Source organism: Canis lupus, chromosome 2 (genome assembly GCF_011100685.1).
Source record: "Canis lupus familiaris isolate Mischka breed German Shepherd chromosome 2, alternate assembly UU_Cfam_GSD_1.0, whole genome shotgun sequence".
Lineage (NCBI taxonomy): Eukaryota > Metazoa > Chordata > Mammalia > Carnivora > Canidae > Canis > Canis lupus.
In genome coordinates this window covers 77,786,856-77,803,051 of record NC_049223.1, presented here as the reverse complement: position 1 = coordinate 77,803,051, position 16,196 = coordinate 77,786,856, and the positions used below count along the sequence as shown (strand labels likewise).

Below are 16,196 nucleotides of genomic sequence, written 5' to 3'. Positions count from 1 at the left end.
ACCTGCCCCCAGGCCTCCACCTCACCAAGCCACACGCCACCTGTAGGAGCCCCAGACCACCTCTCTGCTGAGGAAGACACACACAAGGCCTCAAGGTCTCTAGATCATTCCACCGCGGTGAAATTCGATTCCATCTTGGGCAAGCCTCAGCCAAGCCACCGAAATTTTATTGACAAAAAAACAGGCTCCCACTTGGTTATAACGTGTTTAATTTGTGCTGTCCACACTGGACACTGCATAGAACAGGTGTCAGCCCCCTGAGAGCACCCCCGCCTCCCCCACACAAAGGAGGATAGGGGATGAATATTCAAAGCCAGGGAAGGGAGATGAGAGCTGTGTACAAGACCTCGGACTAGTCGGAGGTGAGAAGGGCTCCTCCACTTCTTTCACTCACAAACTCAAGGGGAGCAGGTCAGGGGGGCGGGGGGGGGGGGGGGGGAGACAGCAACCCAGGAAGGGGCGATGTGATTCCACCCACAGGATGTTAACTTCTCTATGTGAGGAGGCGGGACTGTAGAAAAGGCTTGGTGCCCAAGGTGCTGGCTGGCTACTCTGCCTCGGTGACAGCCTGGGAGGGAAGCCAACATGGCCAAGAGGCCAGGACAGGTAGCCTCACTGCTTCCTTGAGGCGGTGAGGCCCTGCAGGCTGACCTCAGGCAGGGAAAGCCAGGCCCGGTGCTCACCGCTCAGGCCCCGAGAACTCCCAATCAGGGCCGAAGGTGCACTCAGACGGCCCTCCCTCTAGGTCACGGAGACTCCAGGGGGGCTGCAGCCAAGCTGCCACCTTCGCCACTGCGGACCAGAGGATAGTCCCACTGTCTCTTCAAGTGGCCGCTCTTCCGCCTGCTGACCAGAGTTCCTTCTTTTCCGTAGAAGGCAGATGGCAGGCTTCACTCTTTGGTCCTGACAGACATGTGCTCACATTACGAGGTGAGCAGGTGAGGGGAAAGGGACACAGTGACATGTCCAGCCCGGCCTTTTACGTGGGGTATCATTAAAAGGAAGAAAGGCTGTGCGACAGCCTCTTCAGAGGCGACTCTTCAGAGACAGCTCTGTGAAGCATACCCCACACCCAGAGCCCGACTCTGCCTCCCAGCTGGTTGAGTCACTCAAAGTTTAAGTCCACGGGAACCAGCAGTTCCCCAGAAAGGACCAAAAGATCGGGCCCTAAGCGATGAGGTGTTGTCAATCACACGCACACACTCCTCTGGTTGCAGGAAGGAATGCCAGGCTACCACACCCACCCCAGCGTGGGGCTGTGATTCTCAAGCAGGGCCGGAGGTGGGGAGTCCCCTCTTGTGGTGGCGCGGCAACGTCCCAGTGCTGGAGGTGTGAGACCTGGATGGCTCCCCAGCCTCCTCCCTCATTCGTACCTGGGATAAGAGCTATCCCCATCGCTGCTCTTCTACAGGCCTCAAGACAAACATTCCTGAGAAGGGGGAGTGGGGTCCCTTCACCTCCACCTGTGGGGCTTCAAGACCATTAGCTATTGTACAACGGAATGACCCGGGTGATCTCCTGTCTGCAGATGGGGCACCTCTTGGGCTCTGGCAAGGCGCGGTAACACTCGGCACAGGAGCAGACATGCCCACACTCCAGAAAGACGCAGGACTTGAAGCTGTTCAGACACACGACACAGGCACTCTTGAGACTCTCCCTGTCCTCGGGCTTGGCGCGGCTCAGCAGCTGGGCCTCGTGCTCCTGGAACTCCTTCTCCATCTGTCTGAGGCGCTGCCTCTCCTGCCGCTGCAGGTAGTGCTTCCGCAGAATGAAGAAGAGGGCCGCACAGGTGGCAAAGCCAAAGACCAGTGTCAGGACCTTCCAGAGTCTGACGCTTGACTCCTGCCTCTGCAGCAGGCTGTCGAAGTCCTGGCTGCTCAGGTAGTACTGCATGCCCTGCTTGGGGGGCTGGAGGCGGACGGAGTTGTTGTCCAGGACCAGCTCGCCTACCCCTGTGAGGGTAGCACCAACCTTCAGCATCTCCTCGGTCTCCTGGATGCCTTTGGGCCGCTCGCCGCTGATATAGTGGCCAATGACATCGGTGAAGGACTGGATGGAGGGGTGGAACTTCTCGTACACTGTCTCCAGGCCCAGATCCTGCGAGTCCAGGGGCTTCAGCACTCGCACAGCCACGCCCACGCCATCCTCGTGGGGTACCAGGTCAAAGGGCACCGTGTTGGTCCTCTGGTGAATGATCTTGGAATAGTCATTCCTAAAACAAAGAGAGAACCCAAGGTAAAAATAAAGGACAGCAAACACCTCAAGCCCAAGCAGACAGGGGATGGCCTAAATGCAGGACAGGACAGAGTCTGAAAGAACTGCAAGAGTATGCACTGATCACTGTTATCCTAATGCCTCCTCATAAGGCAGATCCATTGCTCAGGATCCCAGGCAGCATCACTGGCCAATAAACGCTGTCAGAGACCAGCCTACCATTTATCTCTCTTTGCCACTTTCAAATAAGTATCCAATTCCTTAAGAAATTAAGCACAGAACTACCATATGATCTGGCAACCCCACTTCTCTGGGTGTGCATCCTGAAGAACTGAAATCAGGGTCTCAGGAGATTATCTGTACCTCCGTGTTCACTGCAGTATTCACAGGAGCCAAGACATGGAAACAACCTATTTGCCCATCAGGGGATGAGCAAAGAAAGAAAATGTGATACACAACAGTGCAACATTACTGAGCCATAAAAAAGAAGGGAAAATCTACATATGTGACCGTGACAAGAGGCAGGAGCCTGCAGGACATTATGCTAAGAGAACTAAGCCACTGCACAGAAAGACAAATATTTACATGAGGGACCTAAAATAGTTATACTCAGGGGCGCCTGGGGGGGGGGGGGGGCGGGGGCTCAGTCTGTTAAGCGTTCCACTCCTGATTTTGGCTCAGGCCATGATCTCAGAGTGGTGAGATAGAGCCCCGTGTCATGCTCTGTGCTGAGCGTGGATTCTCTCTCTCCCTTTGCCCTTCCCCCTGCTCATGCATGCAGGTACATGCTCTCTTTCTCTCTTTAAAAAAAAAAAAAAAAATGAAGTAAAATAAAATGAAATAGTCATACTTGTGGAAACAGAGAGCAGAATGGTGGTTGCCAGGGGCTGGGGTGGAAGAAAATGGGAGTTGCTGTTCAGTGGGTACAAGGTGTTGGTTATACAAAATAAATATGTTCTAGAGATGTGCTGTATGTTACACTCCAAAATTTATTGATAGGGTAGATCTCGTGGGACATCTGGTAGCTTAGTCCATTAAGCGTCTGCCTTCAGCTCAGGTCATAATCCTAGGGTCCTGTGACTGAGCCCCACATTGGGCTCTCTGCTTCGTGGGTAGTCTATTCCTTCCTCTTCCTCTGCCCTCCCGCCCGCCCTGCTCATGCTTGCTAATAAAAAAAATCAAATCTTAAAAAAAAATAAAAGGGTAGGTCTCATGTTAAGCATTCTTACTATAATACAAAAGACAAAAAAAAAATCTACTAGGATTGGTTGGAAAAATGGTTTTCCATTGTTTTAATAAATACTGAATTCATTAATCCATGCCATAAATCAGGGGTTCTCACACTTCAGTGAGCATACCAACAGATTCCAGGCCTCCCATCCCAGAAATTCTGGCTCGGTAGGTCTGGGATGGAGCCCAGGAATCTCCATTTGAACAAGATGCCTAGGTGACTCTGATATAAGAGGTCCTCAGACTGCAGGCAAGAATACCGTCAGCATGAAGAAACTGGTCTGGGCCTTGTCTCAAGGGAATCTGAAAACATGGAAACAGTGCCCCGGACACCAGCATTTGAGCCGACCAGCTGTGAGGCCTGGCCAGGGGAGAAAGGGTACGTACCAAAGGTGGGTTGTCCGATTCCACACCATCTTGTGCTCCTGCAGTGTCAGCCGCTGAATCACTCCCTTGCAATTTTCCACGAACTGGCTATTAAGTGTTTCTTTAACAGATCGAACAGCTCCTAAATGGAAACAAATAATTTTATTTCTGAAGAATTGCTCTGTCCTTCCCTTTAAGGTGATTTAAATTTTGATTTTAGCTTGAGTTCAGTTAATCAAAATGATGAAAATGGTATCACAGTAAGTTATGGTTTGCAGGTACTCTGCTAAGCACTTTACATGGATCCAACATTTCAGCTTTACAGCCACCCTAAAAAATAGGAATTCTTTTTCAGTTGGGACCAGGGAGGTTCAGAAAGGTTGGGTAATTGTGCCAGGATCACAGAGTAATAACCTGGGTCTTTCTGATCCCAAAGTCCAAGTTCTGGACCACAGCCCCACACAAAAGGCCATTCATATCAGCCAAGACTTTTATCAAACTTTGAGAAGAGGAAGTTTTAAATCTTGCCAATAAACAAACATACCTTCAATTACAGCATAAGGCACACATTTTCCTGGAGCTTCTGAAAGAATGCTCTTTAAGTCTTCGCCCAGGTGGATTCTTTTAGCTCCCTAAAAGCAAACGACACATTCAACTGGCTGCTGAATACTGCATGTTCTATCACACTTACAGGCCCAACAAGAAAAAGACTATTTACTTTTTTCATGTTGAGAGAATGAGGAAATCAGGCAGGAAGGAGATTATAGAGAATCACATTCCCAAGCTGTGCCCCAGAAGTTTCACCATAGAATCAGGCATCTGCCACCTTTAGAATGGGGGTGCCACTGACATTCTTTCTTCAGTTAACGGAAACATACCCTCCTCTTCATTTAGCTTTTTTTAGTGAAAATTGGAAAGGTACTTATCCGTTTCCATGCCATGGACTGAACACAATTTAATGTCTTCTTGACGACACAGAAGCATGCATCCAAAGAGCTTATGTGTAAAGCACAAAACCAGTGCCTGGGCCATGGCAGGGGGCTGGGCCATGGTAGGTGTTCCCCTCAGCGGGCCTGTATCACTCCATGCTCTGCATTGGTACACGACAGTAAAGGGGAGCCTTCACCTTTGCGGGACAAGGCTCTGTTCGCTGGAGCTATTCTCCTATTTTCCAGTTCATTGTCCCACCCTCTGACAAGCAGGCGAGCACTGTGAAGTCTGCTGTCGCCTCTCTGCTCCTACCACCCCCTCCGATTCAGTTTCCCACCTGCTGTGCCTGGGGACCAGCCCAGCCTGGCACTGCTGCATCAAAAATAAGAGAATTAATAAAACCAGTGAACAGTTCCTGGGCGTCCAGGTCTTGTTCACTGCCGTCCCCCTAGTGGTGAGAACAGTGCCTGACCCACAGCAGGCACTCGACCTGTATTTGATGAATAAGTTAGTGAATGAATAATCACTTAGAGAGACTACAGTTGGCCCTTGAACAATGCAGGGGTTGGGGGCACCAACCCGCTACACTGTTGAAAATCTGCATGTACCTCTGGCTCCCCAAATACTTTACTCATAGCCTACTGACCAGAAGCCTTACTGATAACATAAGCAGTTAATCAACACATTTTGTAGGTTATATGCTGTATTCCTGTAATAAAACAAGCTAAAGAAAAGAAAATATTTTTTAGGGCAGCCCCGGTGGCTCAGCGGTTTGGTGCCGCCTTCGGCCCGGGGTGTGATCCTGGAGACCCGGGATCGAGTCCCACATCAGGGTCCCTACATGGAGCCTGTGTCTCCCTCTGCCTGTGTCTCTGCTTCTCTCTCCTGTGTATTCTCATGAATAAGTAAATAAAATTTAAAAAATATATATTTTTAAAAAATCATGAGAAGGGGCCCCTGGGTGGCTCAGTGGTTGAGTGTCTACCTTTGGCTCAGGTTGTGATCCCAGGGTCCTGGGATCGAGTCCTGCATCGGGCTCCCCGCAGGGAGCCTGCTTCTCCCTCTGCCTGTGTCTCTGCTTCTCTCTCTGTATCTCTCAGGAATAAATAAAATCTTTAATAAATAAATAAATATAAGAAAATACATTTATAATACTGTATTTGTTGAAAATAATCTGCGTGTAAGTGGACCTGCACAGTTCAAACCCATGTTGTTCAAAGGTCAACTGTATGTACCAGGCACTACGCTAAACACTTTACACGCGTAAATTCATGCAATGCTCCTACCACCCCTATACAGCAGACATTATTAGCCCCAATTACAGATAAGGAAACTGAGGCTCAGAGATATGAAATGCTTTGCCCCAAGTCACACAGCTGGTACAGCATCCACCACAGGATGGCCAGTTAGAATTTTTTAAAGGGGAGAGGGAATACGGTTGGAAAGACACTTGAATCAACCTTCAGTCCATCTATTGTGACTTTGAGCAACTTAATTTACCTGAGTCTCAATTGCCAAAGCTGTAAAAAAAAAAAAATGGAGATAAAACTATCACTGGATTTTTATGTGTGTTCAATGATGTGTAAGGTGTGAAGGAATCTAGCCCAGGGGCTGGCACATAATAGGCAGGCAATAAATATGCATTCCCATCACTACGAGAGATGCACAAGGTTAAGACTCAAACCTACTCTGCGAGTTTTGTAATCTGATCAAGAAAACAGAACCTAAAATATTAGGAATCCCAACTCTTTCCAGGAAGGGGCTGTTTCAACTTCATTTGGGAACTAACTGGCAAAACTTTTAAGGCCACCCAAAAATAGATCCTGGAGAGTTCACTGCTTCAAAGGTCCCACATTCAGCCAGCTTGATGCCAACCTGATTTCAGACTTTTAGAGTCAGAAAGTGGAGTATCAGTTACACTCCTGGCACATGACTTCAGCAGTAACCTGTTTATAATCAAACAACTGGGCAGCTGGAATCTCACTAGGACGCCATTTGCACCACAAATCTAACTGCTTGGTAACCTGGTTCGATCCAGATGCATTCCCAAACTCCCCTTGACGGCAGGGATTTCACACATTGGTTCCTGAGCCCTTTTATTGAAAACAATATGGTGATAATGAACTAAGCCAGGTTTAGGAATCCTTCAAATAAACGTCAAGCGAAGCCCTAACTGTGGTATCGTGACATTTCAGCCAAAAGGAATCCACAAACATTCGGTGAGCGTCTACCACTTGTCAGGCACTGACTTACAACCTAGAAGAAAAAGCATACGTAAGACCCTGTCTCCGACCTAAAGAGGTCCATCTCTCATGGGCCAGTCAGACCGTCACAGTAAAGCAATGCGGTCAATCAGGAAAGGAAAGGAAAAAAGAAAAGAAAAAATAATAATAATCCCACACTTGGAATCCAAAGACCTAAGTTCCAACTTGAGGAGCTGTTAAGACTTTTCCCGGGAGTCTCAATAATTTCCCCATTTGCAATCTGGAGATGACTGTCATTTTCCATACCTCAAAAAAAAAAAAAATGATTGTGAAGGAGAAAAAAAAAAAAAAAACAAGATGAGAATGTGCTAAGCTGGAAAGGGCAGACTAAGAAAGAAAGTGTTATTTTTAAAGTAACTAAACCATCAAAAAAGGAAGAGTCTGTAGGAACAAGGAACTGAGTGGTTACATAAATGGGCAAAGTCTAGGGTTTCTGCACTTGCTGTTCCCTCCATCTGAACTGTTCTTCCCCCCAGACACCTGCACGGTCTCCCTCACCTCCTCCTGGGCTCTGTTAAATGTCACCTTCTTTAAAATAGCACACCTCCCTTTCTCCGGCACCGCATTTCCTCTCTTCCCCGCCTCATTCTGTCCTATTTTCCTCCCCATCTGTCACCCCATCCGATGTACTTGTCTGTCTGTACCAGACTGGAATCTCCATGAGGGCAGAGACTTTTGGTCTCTTCTAGCCGTGCAGGAGCCCCAGGGCCTGGAGCAGAGCAGGCGGCCCGCTAAGAATTTGTCGAATGATGTAATCCAGTCGCGATTCCGGGTGAGGAGAGGGACTGAGAGGAAGAGGGGCAGGTGGAGCGGTTATCACGTGACCCGAGTTCTGCTCGCCGCGCCCCCACCGAGACCGGCGGGGCGACACCTCTCAGGAGCCGGTTTCCGCCCTGGGGCGGTTTCCGGCCGGAGGCGAAGGGCGGGCCCACCGTTACCGGGGGGCAGGGTCGAGCCGGCGGAGGCCAGGCTGGCCCCAGCACTGACCTTGAGCTCCTGGGCGACCTGGGCCTTCTGCCGGTACACGGAGTACAGGACGGCGGTGACGACAGAGCTGGTGCCCAGGAGGATGAACTGGCCCAGCGAGGGCCGCCCCCCGCTCTCCATGGCTGGCGCGGAGCCCCGGGTGCCCGCGGCGACGCCGAGGTCAGGCCGCGCGCCCTCACGCTCCGCCGCCCTCCGCCCGGAACCGCGCCCCCCACGCCGCCCTTCCGGAGACCCGCTCCGCGTCGCCCGGCGTTGACGCAACGACGCCGGGGCCGGAAGTGGGCGGGGCCGCGCGGACCGGAAGGCGGCGTTGCCCGGGTGACCGCCCGGCTGCGGCGGCCTCCGCGGGGGCGGGGTCTCCGTCGCCGAGAGGCGGGGCGAGGGGGCTGACCGGAAGTCCGAGATCGCGGGTCTCTGGTGACCCTTTGCCCTTGGGAGCCGCGCTGGTCGTGCTCGGGTCGCTCTGGTTTCCTGGGGTTATTGTTGGGGTGTTTGATGGGCTCGTGATGGCTCCACCGAGACTAATGAGACTCCTAAACCTCCGCCTCTTTAGGGGGGGAGGAAAAGAAGAGGACTAGTGTGTAGCAAGCCCTTGGGAGTGTTGCACCTTTAAGCTCAGGGCAAACCTTGAGCCTTGGAATTTTTTTTTTTTTCTTCCCACTTTGCAGATGCGAAGAGTGAGGCCGGGGACATTAGGGGATGTGCTCACAGTTGCACTGCTGGTGAGTGCAAGAGAGGAATTTATTGGGCTCCCAGAGCCCTTACAGCCAAGAAGGCAGATTTTATCACCAAAGTAGCCCCTTAATCTGTCATCACCCCCATATAACAACCTATTGTTTGTCAGCTAATAATTACAGCTGCTTTATGGTGCCTGTTTCTGTGTCTGTGTTTACAGACATCCTATTTAATCCTCACACCACGACTGTGGAGCCGATTTCAGACTATCTTCTGACCTCTTTAGTGATCTCCTTACTGAAATAATCAGAAGATAACCCAAAACCTGACCCAAAACATCAAGGTGTTCATCCAAGTTAGCTCCTCCTGGTTACGCTTTAAAAAAATTCTTGGAGGTGTAGGAATGTACCCGCTGGTCAAAAGCAATATATATGTAAAAGGCATCTGACATCTGTAGGTTGCTCCCCAAAAGTAAAGTCTCTTTATTAAAGAAATTGGTTGTCCGTGACATTTTCCTACCACATTCCTTAATTATCCTTGGAATCCAATGAGAATTGCTTTTCTGTGAACGTGGGGTTAGAATCTCCAGATTGTTCCTGCCCCCAGATACTTTTTGATGGTTTTCAACTAAGAGGTGATCATGAATTTGGTACACACACATACACTTAAAGTTAAACCTAACTTTATTATTTTTTTTTAATGGAACTTGTCCAAAAGTTAATAACACATTGTGTTGGCAAAGGGACAGGGACAGGGGATCCCTGGGTGGCTCAGCGGTTTAGTGCCTGCCTTCGGCCAAGGATGTGATCCTGGGGTCCAGGGATCAAGTCCTGCATCGGGCTCCCTGCGTGAGGCCTGCTTCTCCCTCTGTCTGTGGCTCTGCCTCTCTCTCTCTCTCTCTCTCTCATGAATAAATAAATAAAATCTTAAAAAAAAAAAGGTACAGGGACAGAGACTCCCATATACTGCTGATGGGTGTGAAACTGGACATTCTTTATAGAGAACAATCAGGCAATGAGGATCAAGATTAAAAGTGCCCACACCTATCGGCCTAGCAATTCCACCTCCAGAAATTCTTCCTACGTAAATGTGTACATATCTGAATAAGACAAATATGAGATTATTCATTGTAGCATTGTTTTTAATAACAAAAGAATAAAAACAACTGAAACATTATCAATAGTTAATTGGTTAAATAAAATCTAAAAATACATGTATATGTATACTTAAAAATGCTCATATGTATATGAGCACAGTAAAGTGAAAAAGTGTGAAACTGTTTCAGTATGATCCCATTTATTTTAAAAAGGAAGGAGAAAAATATGTATGTTTATATATATCTAGAAGGATTCATAAAAAGCTGATAATACTGGTTGTTCACATAGAATCTTGTGGCTAAAGAACAGTGACTTTTCAGTCTTTTATACTTATTGAGCATGAATATATGGCATATTTTGAGTTAAAAGAACAAGAAGAACATGCTAGTCCCCAACGCATGATTCTGAGAGCCTCCTGCATCTGAGCCTTTGGCTGGGCACTAGAAAATATAACCATATACAGCCAGGCTCTGCCCTCTGGCTCTTCAGGGTCTCGAGGAGAAGCAGAAATGGACAGTTATCTACTATCCAGACCCAGTGAAATTAGGGCAAGCAAAGCACCACCAGTGCAGGGAGTTGCAGTTTATTTTCCTCCCTAGGGAAGGAATTTGAGTTCTGTAAACAGAACAAAGGGTGGAGTAGAGAGATGAGAATAAGAAAATCTTTTCATGCAGAGGGAACAAGATGATGAGCAAAAGTGCAAAGCTACCAAGAGCTGGCTGATATAGTCCAAGTTCAGGACATGTGATGACAAAGAACAGGGAGCAAGTAATGAAAAAGAAAGGTTGCAATCAGATCCTGTAGGCTCCTAAAAGCCAAACCAAAAATTTATAAACTCCCTCATTTTGGGGATGTAATCTAGTAAAGCCATTTGAGAACCAGCACAGCATGATCTAATCTGTTTTCTTATCATCAAAATTCTTGTATCTTTAGCACACAGCAGGGGAAAGAACAAAAAAAGAGTCATGAAAATGAAAACAGGTGTGATGTCTCCACTACGAGGGGTCCTTGTTTATGGCTTCTCACTTTTGGGGGGCCCTCTTGCTTTATTCTACATTCTTTCATGGGTTCCTTGGTAGTTTGTTAAAAGATCATCACTCCTCCTGGCCACCTGTCTTCGGCTCAGGTCCTGGAATCAAGCTCTGAGTGGAGGCCCTGCGCAGCGGGGAGTCTGCTACACCTTTTCCCCTTCCTGTCTCCCTGCTACTCATTCTGTGTGTGTGTGTATCAAATAAACAAAACACTTTTAAATAAATAAATAATTAAATAGGGATCCCTGGGTGGCTCAGCAGTTTGACGCCTGCCTTTGGCCCAGGGCGCGATCTTGGAGTCCCAGGATCGAGTCCCATGTCAGGGTCCTGGCATGGAGCCTGCTTCTCCTTCCTCCTGTGTCTCTGCCTCTCTCTCTCTCTCTCTCCCTCTCTGTCTATCATAAATAAATAAATAAATCTTTTAAAAATAAATAAATAAACAAACAAAAAAACAAACATAAGACCCATCACTCCTCAACAAAATAGTTCGGTTTTAACTAACCCTGCCATTTCTTTGCCAAAAGCTGAAATCCTTCATTAGCCATGCTGAGCATGGTCCTATTGGAACATTTTGAAATGTACATCGTGTGGCCCTTGTTAGGAAGGATGAGAGATGGGCAGTTTCAGCTGCAGCCAGATGTCTCTAGGGAGCCATTCCCAGCTCAGAATGACTGTCCTCACTGACTCCTAAGGTAAAGATGAGCCTCTGATTTGAAGAAAGTGAGTCAAGTTCCTAAGGCACCAGGCAGAGACTCTGGGGGTGGCAAACCTGGGAGAGATGGGCTACCAAGGACAATGCCACCCCTGGAAATGTCGAGTACCAGACTTAGGCCATTCCTTTCCTCTCAGAGGAGCAACAATCCCCCGTGAGTCACTGGGTAAATGCTCTCTTAGGCTGTCCCTCCAGGGAGACACTTAGCAGGGTCCAAACTGATACAGAAGCAGGCATCTTAGCACCTGCACTGATGTTACCAGACAGGTGCCACAGGAGGTGGAAAATAGAAAAGAATCTCATCTGGTTGAGACTCAGTGTCCTTATAGAACTTTCCCTTGGGAGAGCCCCTAACATAATAAGTATTAGGAATTATATAAGGTATTCACACATTTTTTAAAAGACTTTATTTATTCATGAGAGACAGAGAGAGAGAGAGAGAGAGAGATCGGCAGAGACAGGCAGAGGGAGAAGCAGGTTCCATGCAGGGAGCCCGATGTGGGACTTGATCCCGGGACTCCAGGATCAAGTGCCAAAGGCAGGTGCCAAACCACTGAGCCACCCAGGCGTCCCTTCAACACATTTTTAATGAGCATTTTCCTCATGCAATCTACTCTCCCAGATATGGTGGGACACAAGGATAATGTACAGGACATGCCCCCGACCACTCACAGGCTACAGGTGAGACTTTTTCTTCCTTTTTACAATGGTTGAAACCCATCTATTTGTGAAAAGAATCCGAGATGACTTCCTAAGATGGAACCTACCATAAAACAGATATATTAAAAACAAATATAGAAATCAATCAGTAACAAAACCAGCTGAAAGGAGCGGAAAACTACCTGGTACAAGGCACCTAGGACGAATTAATCCTTACGGTTGGACACCATCCTTGATCGTGAGCCTCCCAACAGCCATGGCAAAAAGGAAATGTGTTGGGGTACGATCTCATAGAAAAGATGGTCCAAGCATCTGAAAGATCAACTCAAATCAGTTGGTAAAAAGTCTGATAAAGAGGGAGGGACCAAGTTGTCTAGAGGTCAGCGAGCTGATCCACAGTCCATTTGAGGATGCTGCCATCAGAAGCTCATGGAAGGATGCAGGCTTTGAGGGTGGGGACAGAGGTAGTAGTCTAAGCCCAGAGGGTTCACTTTTTCTTTCAGTCTTCTTTGGGTCAGAGGCTCCTACTTACCATTGACTGATCAAAGGCTCCAGCACACCGATGGGAAGTCTTTGGAAGGCAAAATGGCCTGTGAGGGAGGAGTGAGCCTTCGCCTCATCAGCACCGCAAACCACGGGAGAAGTACCCGCCTCTAGATGTGGGGCTGACCTTTGAAACTCTTCAACTCAGTCTGTTATGAACCAAGCACTATAATTTCCTTTCTTTAAACTGCTTTATTGAAATGTGATAAACTGCACATATTTAAAGTGTACAATTTGGGACGCTTGGGTGGCTCAGCAGTTGAGCATCTGCCTTTAGCTCAGGGCATGGTCCTGGGGTCCAGAATCGAGTCCCTCATTGGGCTCTTTGTGGGGAGCCTGCTTTTCCCTCTGCCTATGTCTCTGCCCACCCCTTGTGTCTCTCATGAACAAATAAATAAAATCTTTTTAAAAAGTATAAAAACAAAGTGTACAATTTGATAAGTTTCAACATTTGTATAGACCCATGAAACCATCACCACAATTAAGATACTGAACAGATCCATCACCCCAAAAAGTTTCCTAATATCCCTTGGCGATCCCTCTCTTCTGCTCCCAGGATCCCTCACCCCCAGAAAATCACTGGTCTGCTTTCTGTCACTATAACTTAGTTTGCATTTTCTGAAATCTTCTATAAATGGAATCACACAGCGTGTCCTCTCCCTTCCCTGGCTTCTCACACTCAGAATCAGCATTCGAGATTCACCCGCCTTGTTGCCCGTATCAATATAGTTCATCCCTTCCTTATTGCCGAATAGTATTCCATTGTATAAATACACCACAATTTGTTTACCTGTTGACCTGTTGATGGACATTTGGGCTGTCCCTAGTTTTCAACTACTACAAATAAAGCTGCTTCAAACATTCACATTCAAGTGTTTGTATGGACGTAAGCTTCCTTTGCTCTCAGGTAAATTCCTAGCACTGGAATGTTGGGTCATATGGTAGGCGCACATTCAACTTTTTTTTTTTAAGATTTTATTTATTTATTCATGAGAGACACAGAGACAGAGGCAGAGACATAGGCAGAGGGAGAAGCAGGCTCCTCGCAGGGAGCCCGATGCGGGACTTGATCCCTGGACCCTGGGATCATGACCTGAGCCAAAGGCAGGTGCTCAACTGCTGAGCCACCCAGGCATCCGTACATTCAACTTTTTAAGAAACTTCTAAACAGTTCCCCCAAATGGTCATACCATTCTACATGCCAACCAGCAGTGTATGCAAGTTCCAGATCTTCCACACCCTTACCAATATTTGGGACAATCAGCCTTTTGATTTTAGACATTCCTAATAGGTGCACAGAGGCATTTCATCGTGGTTAAGATTTGCATTTCTCTAATGACTAATGACGTTGAAGATTTTTATGTGCTTATTTGCCCACCATCTGTGTTCATGGGTGAAGTGTCTGCTCAACTCTCCCCCCCCCTTTTTTTGTTGGGTTATATTATCATCTAATTATTGAGAGTCCTTTTTATATTTTGGATAGAAATCCCCAATCAAATATGTGATTTCTAAGTATTTTCTTCAATGTCATGTCTTGACTTCTCTTAAATTGTCTTTGGAGAGCAGAAGTAGTTGATTTTTATGAAGTCTAATATATCCATTTTTTTTCTCCTCTGGACCATGTTTTCAGTTGCACCTAAGAAATCTTCACCTAACCGAAGATCACAAAGATTTTCTCCTGTTTTCTCTCCAGAGTTTTAGTTTTCGGTGTTACATTTAGGTCTACCATCCATGCTGCCTATGTGGTGCCCCTGGCACTGAGATTTCTGTGCACCAGTTCATGCTATCCTCACCTTCCCCTACAAGGTCGGTAGGTACTATTTTCCTTCCCAGTTTCAGATGAGGGAACTGAGGCTCGGTGATATGAAAGTTGTAGGGTTTGGCCCTAAAAACAACTTAAGTGATTGATCGGTCATGTCCTACCTGGAACCCCACAGGTTACTCCTATTCAAAGATTTAGTCAATGACAGTCAATTTGGGAAAATGGTCTAGAAACCAGGACTCTTGAGTTCTAATCCCGACTCAGGTTGGTTTTACCACTGCGGGGGAAAAAAAGGAAATTATTTGTAAAATGATCTCCAAGGCTCCTTCAATCTCCACAAGCCAGGATTTAAGGGATTTTTCCAGGAACGGGAGCAGTCGGTACTGCAGTGGACACTTTTAGCCACAAGGAGGCGCGAGGAGCACAAGAAAGTGCCCGGAAAAATAGGAGGATCAAAGGGACTGGGGTCTAGGGAGGTGAGAGGATGGAAAGGGGAGGGAAGGCTCAGGCTAACTGTGGCTCCAGGCTGGGCTGTTTCCAGCGGCCCCACTATGCTTCAGCCTTGCTATTCGCAGTCAGGGCCCATGACCCTCACCTGTTGCTGCTTTTACCCCCAGCCTCACCTGGGAAGTACAGGAGCCCCCTTAGTTATTAACAGCACCCTGAGTATCCGGAAAGAGGGAATCAGGCAAGCTTGGGACTCAAGCACTGTGAGTCCTAGGCTCTGCCATTTACTAGCAATGTCGTCTTTGTCAAGTCCCAGCACCTTGCTGGGCCTGTCTCTCATCTGTAAAATGGGAAAATAGAAGTAGATGATCCCCCAGATTATCCTCCAGTTTGGATTCTGCTATTTAAATTCAAGCTACTTAAAAGTAGGAGAAAGAGGGGCACCTGGGTGGTTCAGTTGGTTTAGCCACTGACTTCTTCGGCTCAGGTCATGATCTCAGGGTCTTGGGGTGGAGCTCTGTGTTGGGCTCTGCACTCAGCAGGGAGTCTGCTTGTCCTTCTCCCTCTGCCTCCCGCCTCCCCCAGCTTATGCTTGCTCTCTCACTTTTACCAATTAAAAAAAAATTGGAGAAAGAAACATTCTCCTCCCCCAGGTACTGGACAAGCCATTTGCCCATTCTGAGCCTGTTTTCTCTTAGCCAGAAAAGTGGGTGATATCACCTGCCTTGCACCCAGGACTGCTGTCAGCCCACATAAGCTGATGTGTGGGAAACTGCTATGGACATGTTAGGGATTGTTCTCCTTTTAATTAGTGTTTGTGTTCTTGGCTTGCAAAAGGCAGGCAAGGAGGTTGATACATTTGAACAATTCTAGTTTTTTAACTAGTTGGATCTGTTTGGCATCATTCGGTAGATTAATATTGTAGTTTCAGGGTGGGGGGGGAACGTATTTAGTCACACGATAAATTAAAAGCTTAATAATAAAATTGAAGTGTGGCCAAAATCAAATACGTAACACACAGACACAGATAACACAGAGGATCAGATAAGGAAAGTATTGCCAGCGGGCTTCTATGGTTAGGGATTAACAAGAGCAGTAACATTTACTGACCACCTATTATGTGCCAGGCACTCAGCTAAGCAGCGTACACACAGAATCATCAATCTTGGATTCAAAGGGGACTCTGGAGGTCACCTAGCATACCTGCCATTGTATGTTTACATGTATAATGATTCATTTATGGGCCATCTCCCCTCCTAAATTCTAAGCTGAATGAGC

At 47.4% G+C, this 16,196-nt stretch overlaps 1 protein-coding gene across 2 annotated transcripts; it reads right to left on the bottom strand.

The window, feature by feature from the left end:
* Positions 1 to 192: 192 nt before the first annotated feature.
* Positions 193 to 8,202, bottom strand: MUL1 (mitochondrial E3 ubiquitin protein ligase 1). Of its 2 annotated transcripts, none has more exons than XM_038531755.1 (4): positions 7,992 to 8,202; positions 4,355 to 4,442; positions 3,832 to 3,952; positions 193 to 2,212 (listed from the first exon to the last, which is right to left on the bottom strand). In XM_038531755.1, exons 1-4 carry the CDS (start codon positions 8,109 to 8,111, stop codon positions 1,483 to 1,485), a joined length of 1,059 nt encoding a protein of 352 aa, XP_038387683.1. In that variant the 5' UTR covers positions 8,112 to 8,202; the 3' UTR covers positions 193 to 1,482. The 2 variants fall into 2 exon arrangements, with proteins under 2 accessions (XP_038387683.1, XP_038387684.1); XM_038531756.1 differs by lacking the exon at positions 7,992 to 8,202 and adding an exon at positions 4,529 to 4,552.
* Positions 8,203 to 16,196: the final 7,994 nt, after the last annotated feature.

Coding starts and splice junctions, on each gene's coding strand:
- MUL1 (XM_038531755.1), bottom strand. CDS start 8,111: ATGGAGAGCGGGGGGCGGCCCTCGCTGGGCCAGTTCATCCTCCTGGGC. Junction 3,953..4,354: donor GCCTTATGCTGTAATTGAAG/GTATGTTTGTTT, acceptor GTTTCCATTTAG/GAGCTGTTCGATCTGTTAAA. Junction 2,213..3,831: donor AATCGGACAACCCACCTTTG/GTACGTACCCTT, acceptor TCTTTGTTTTAG/GAATGACTATTCCAAGATCA.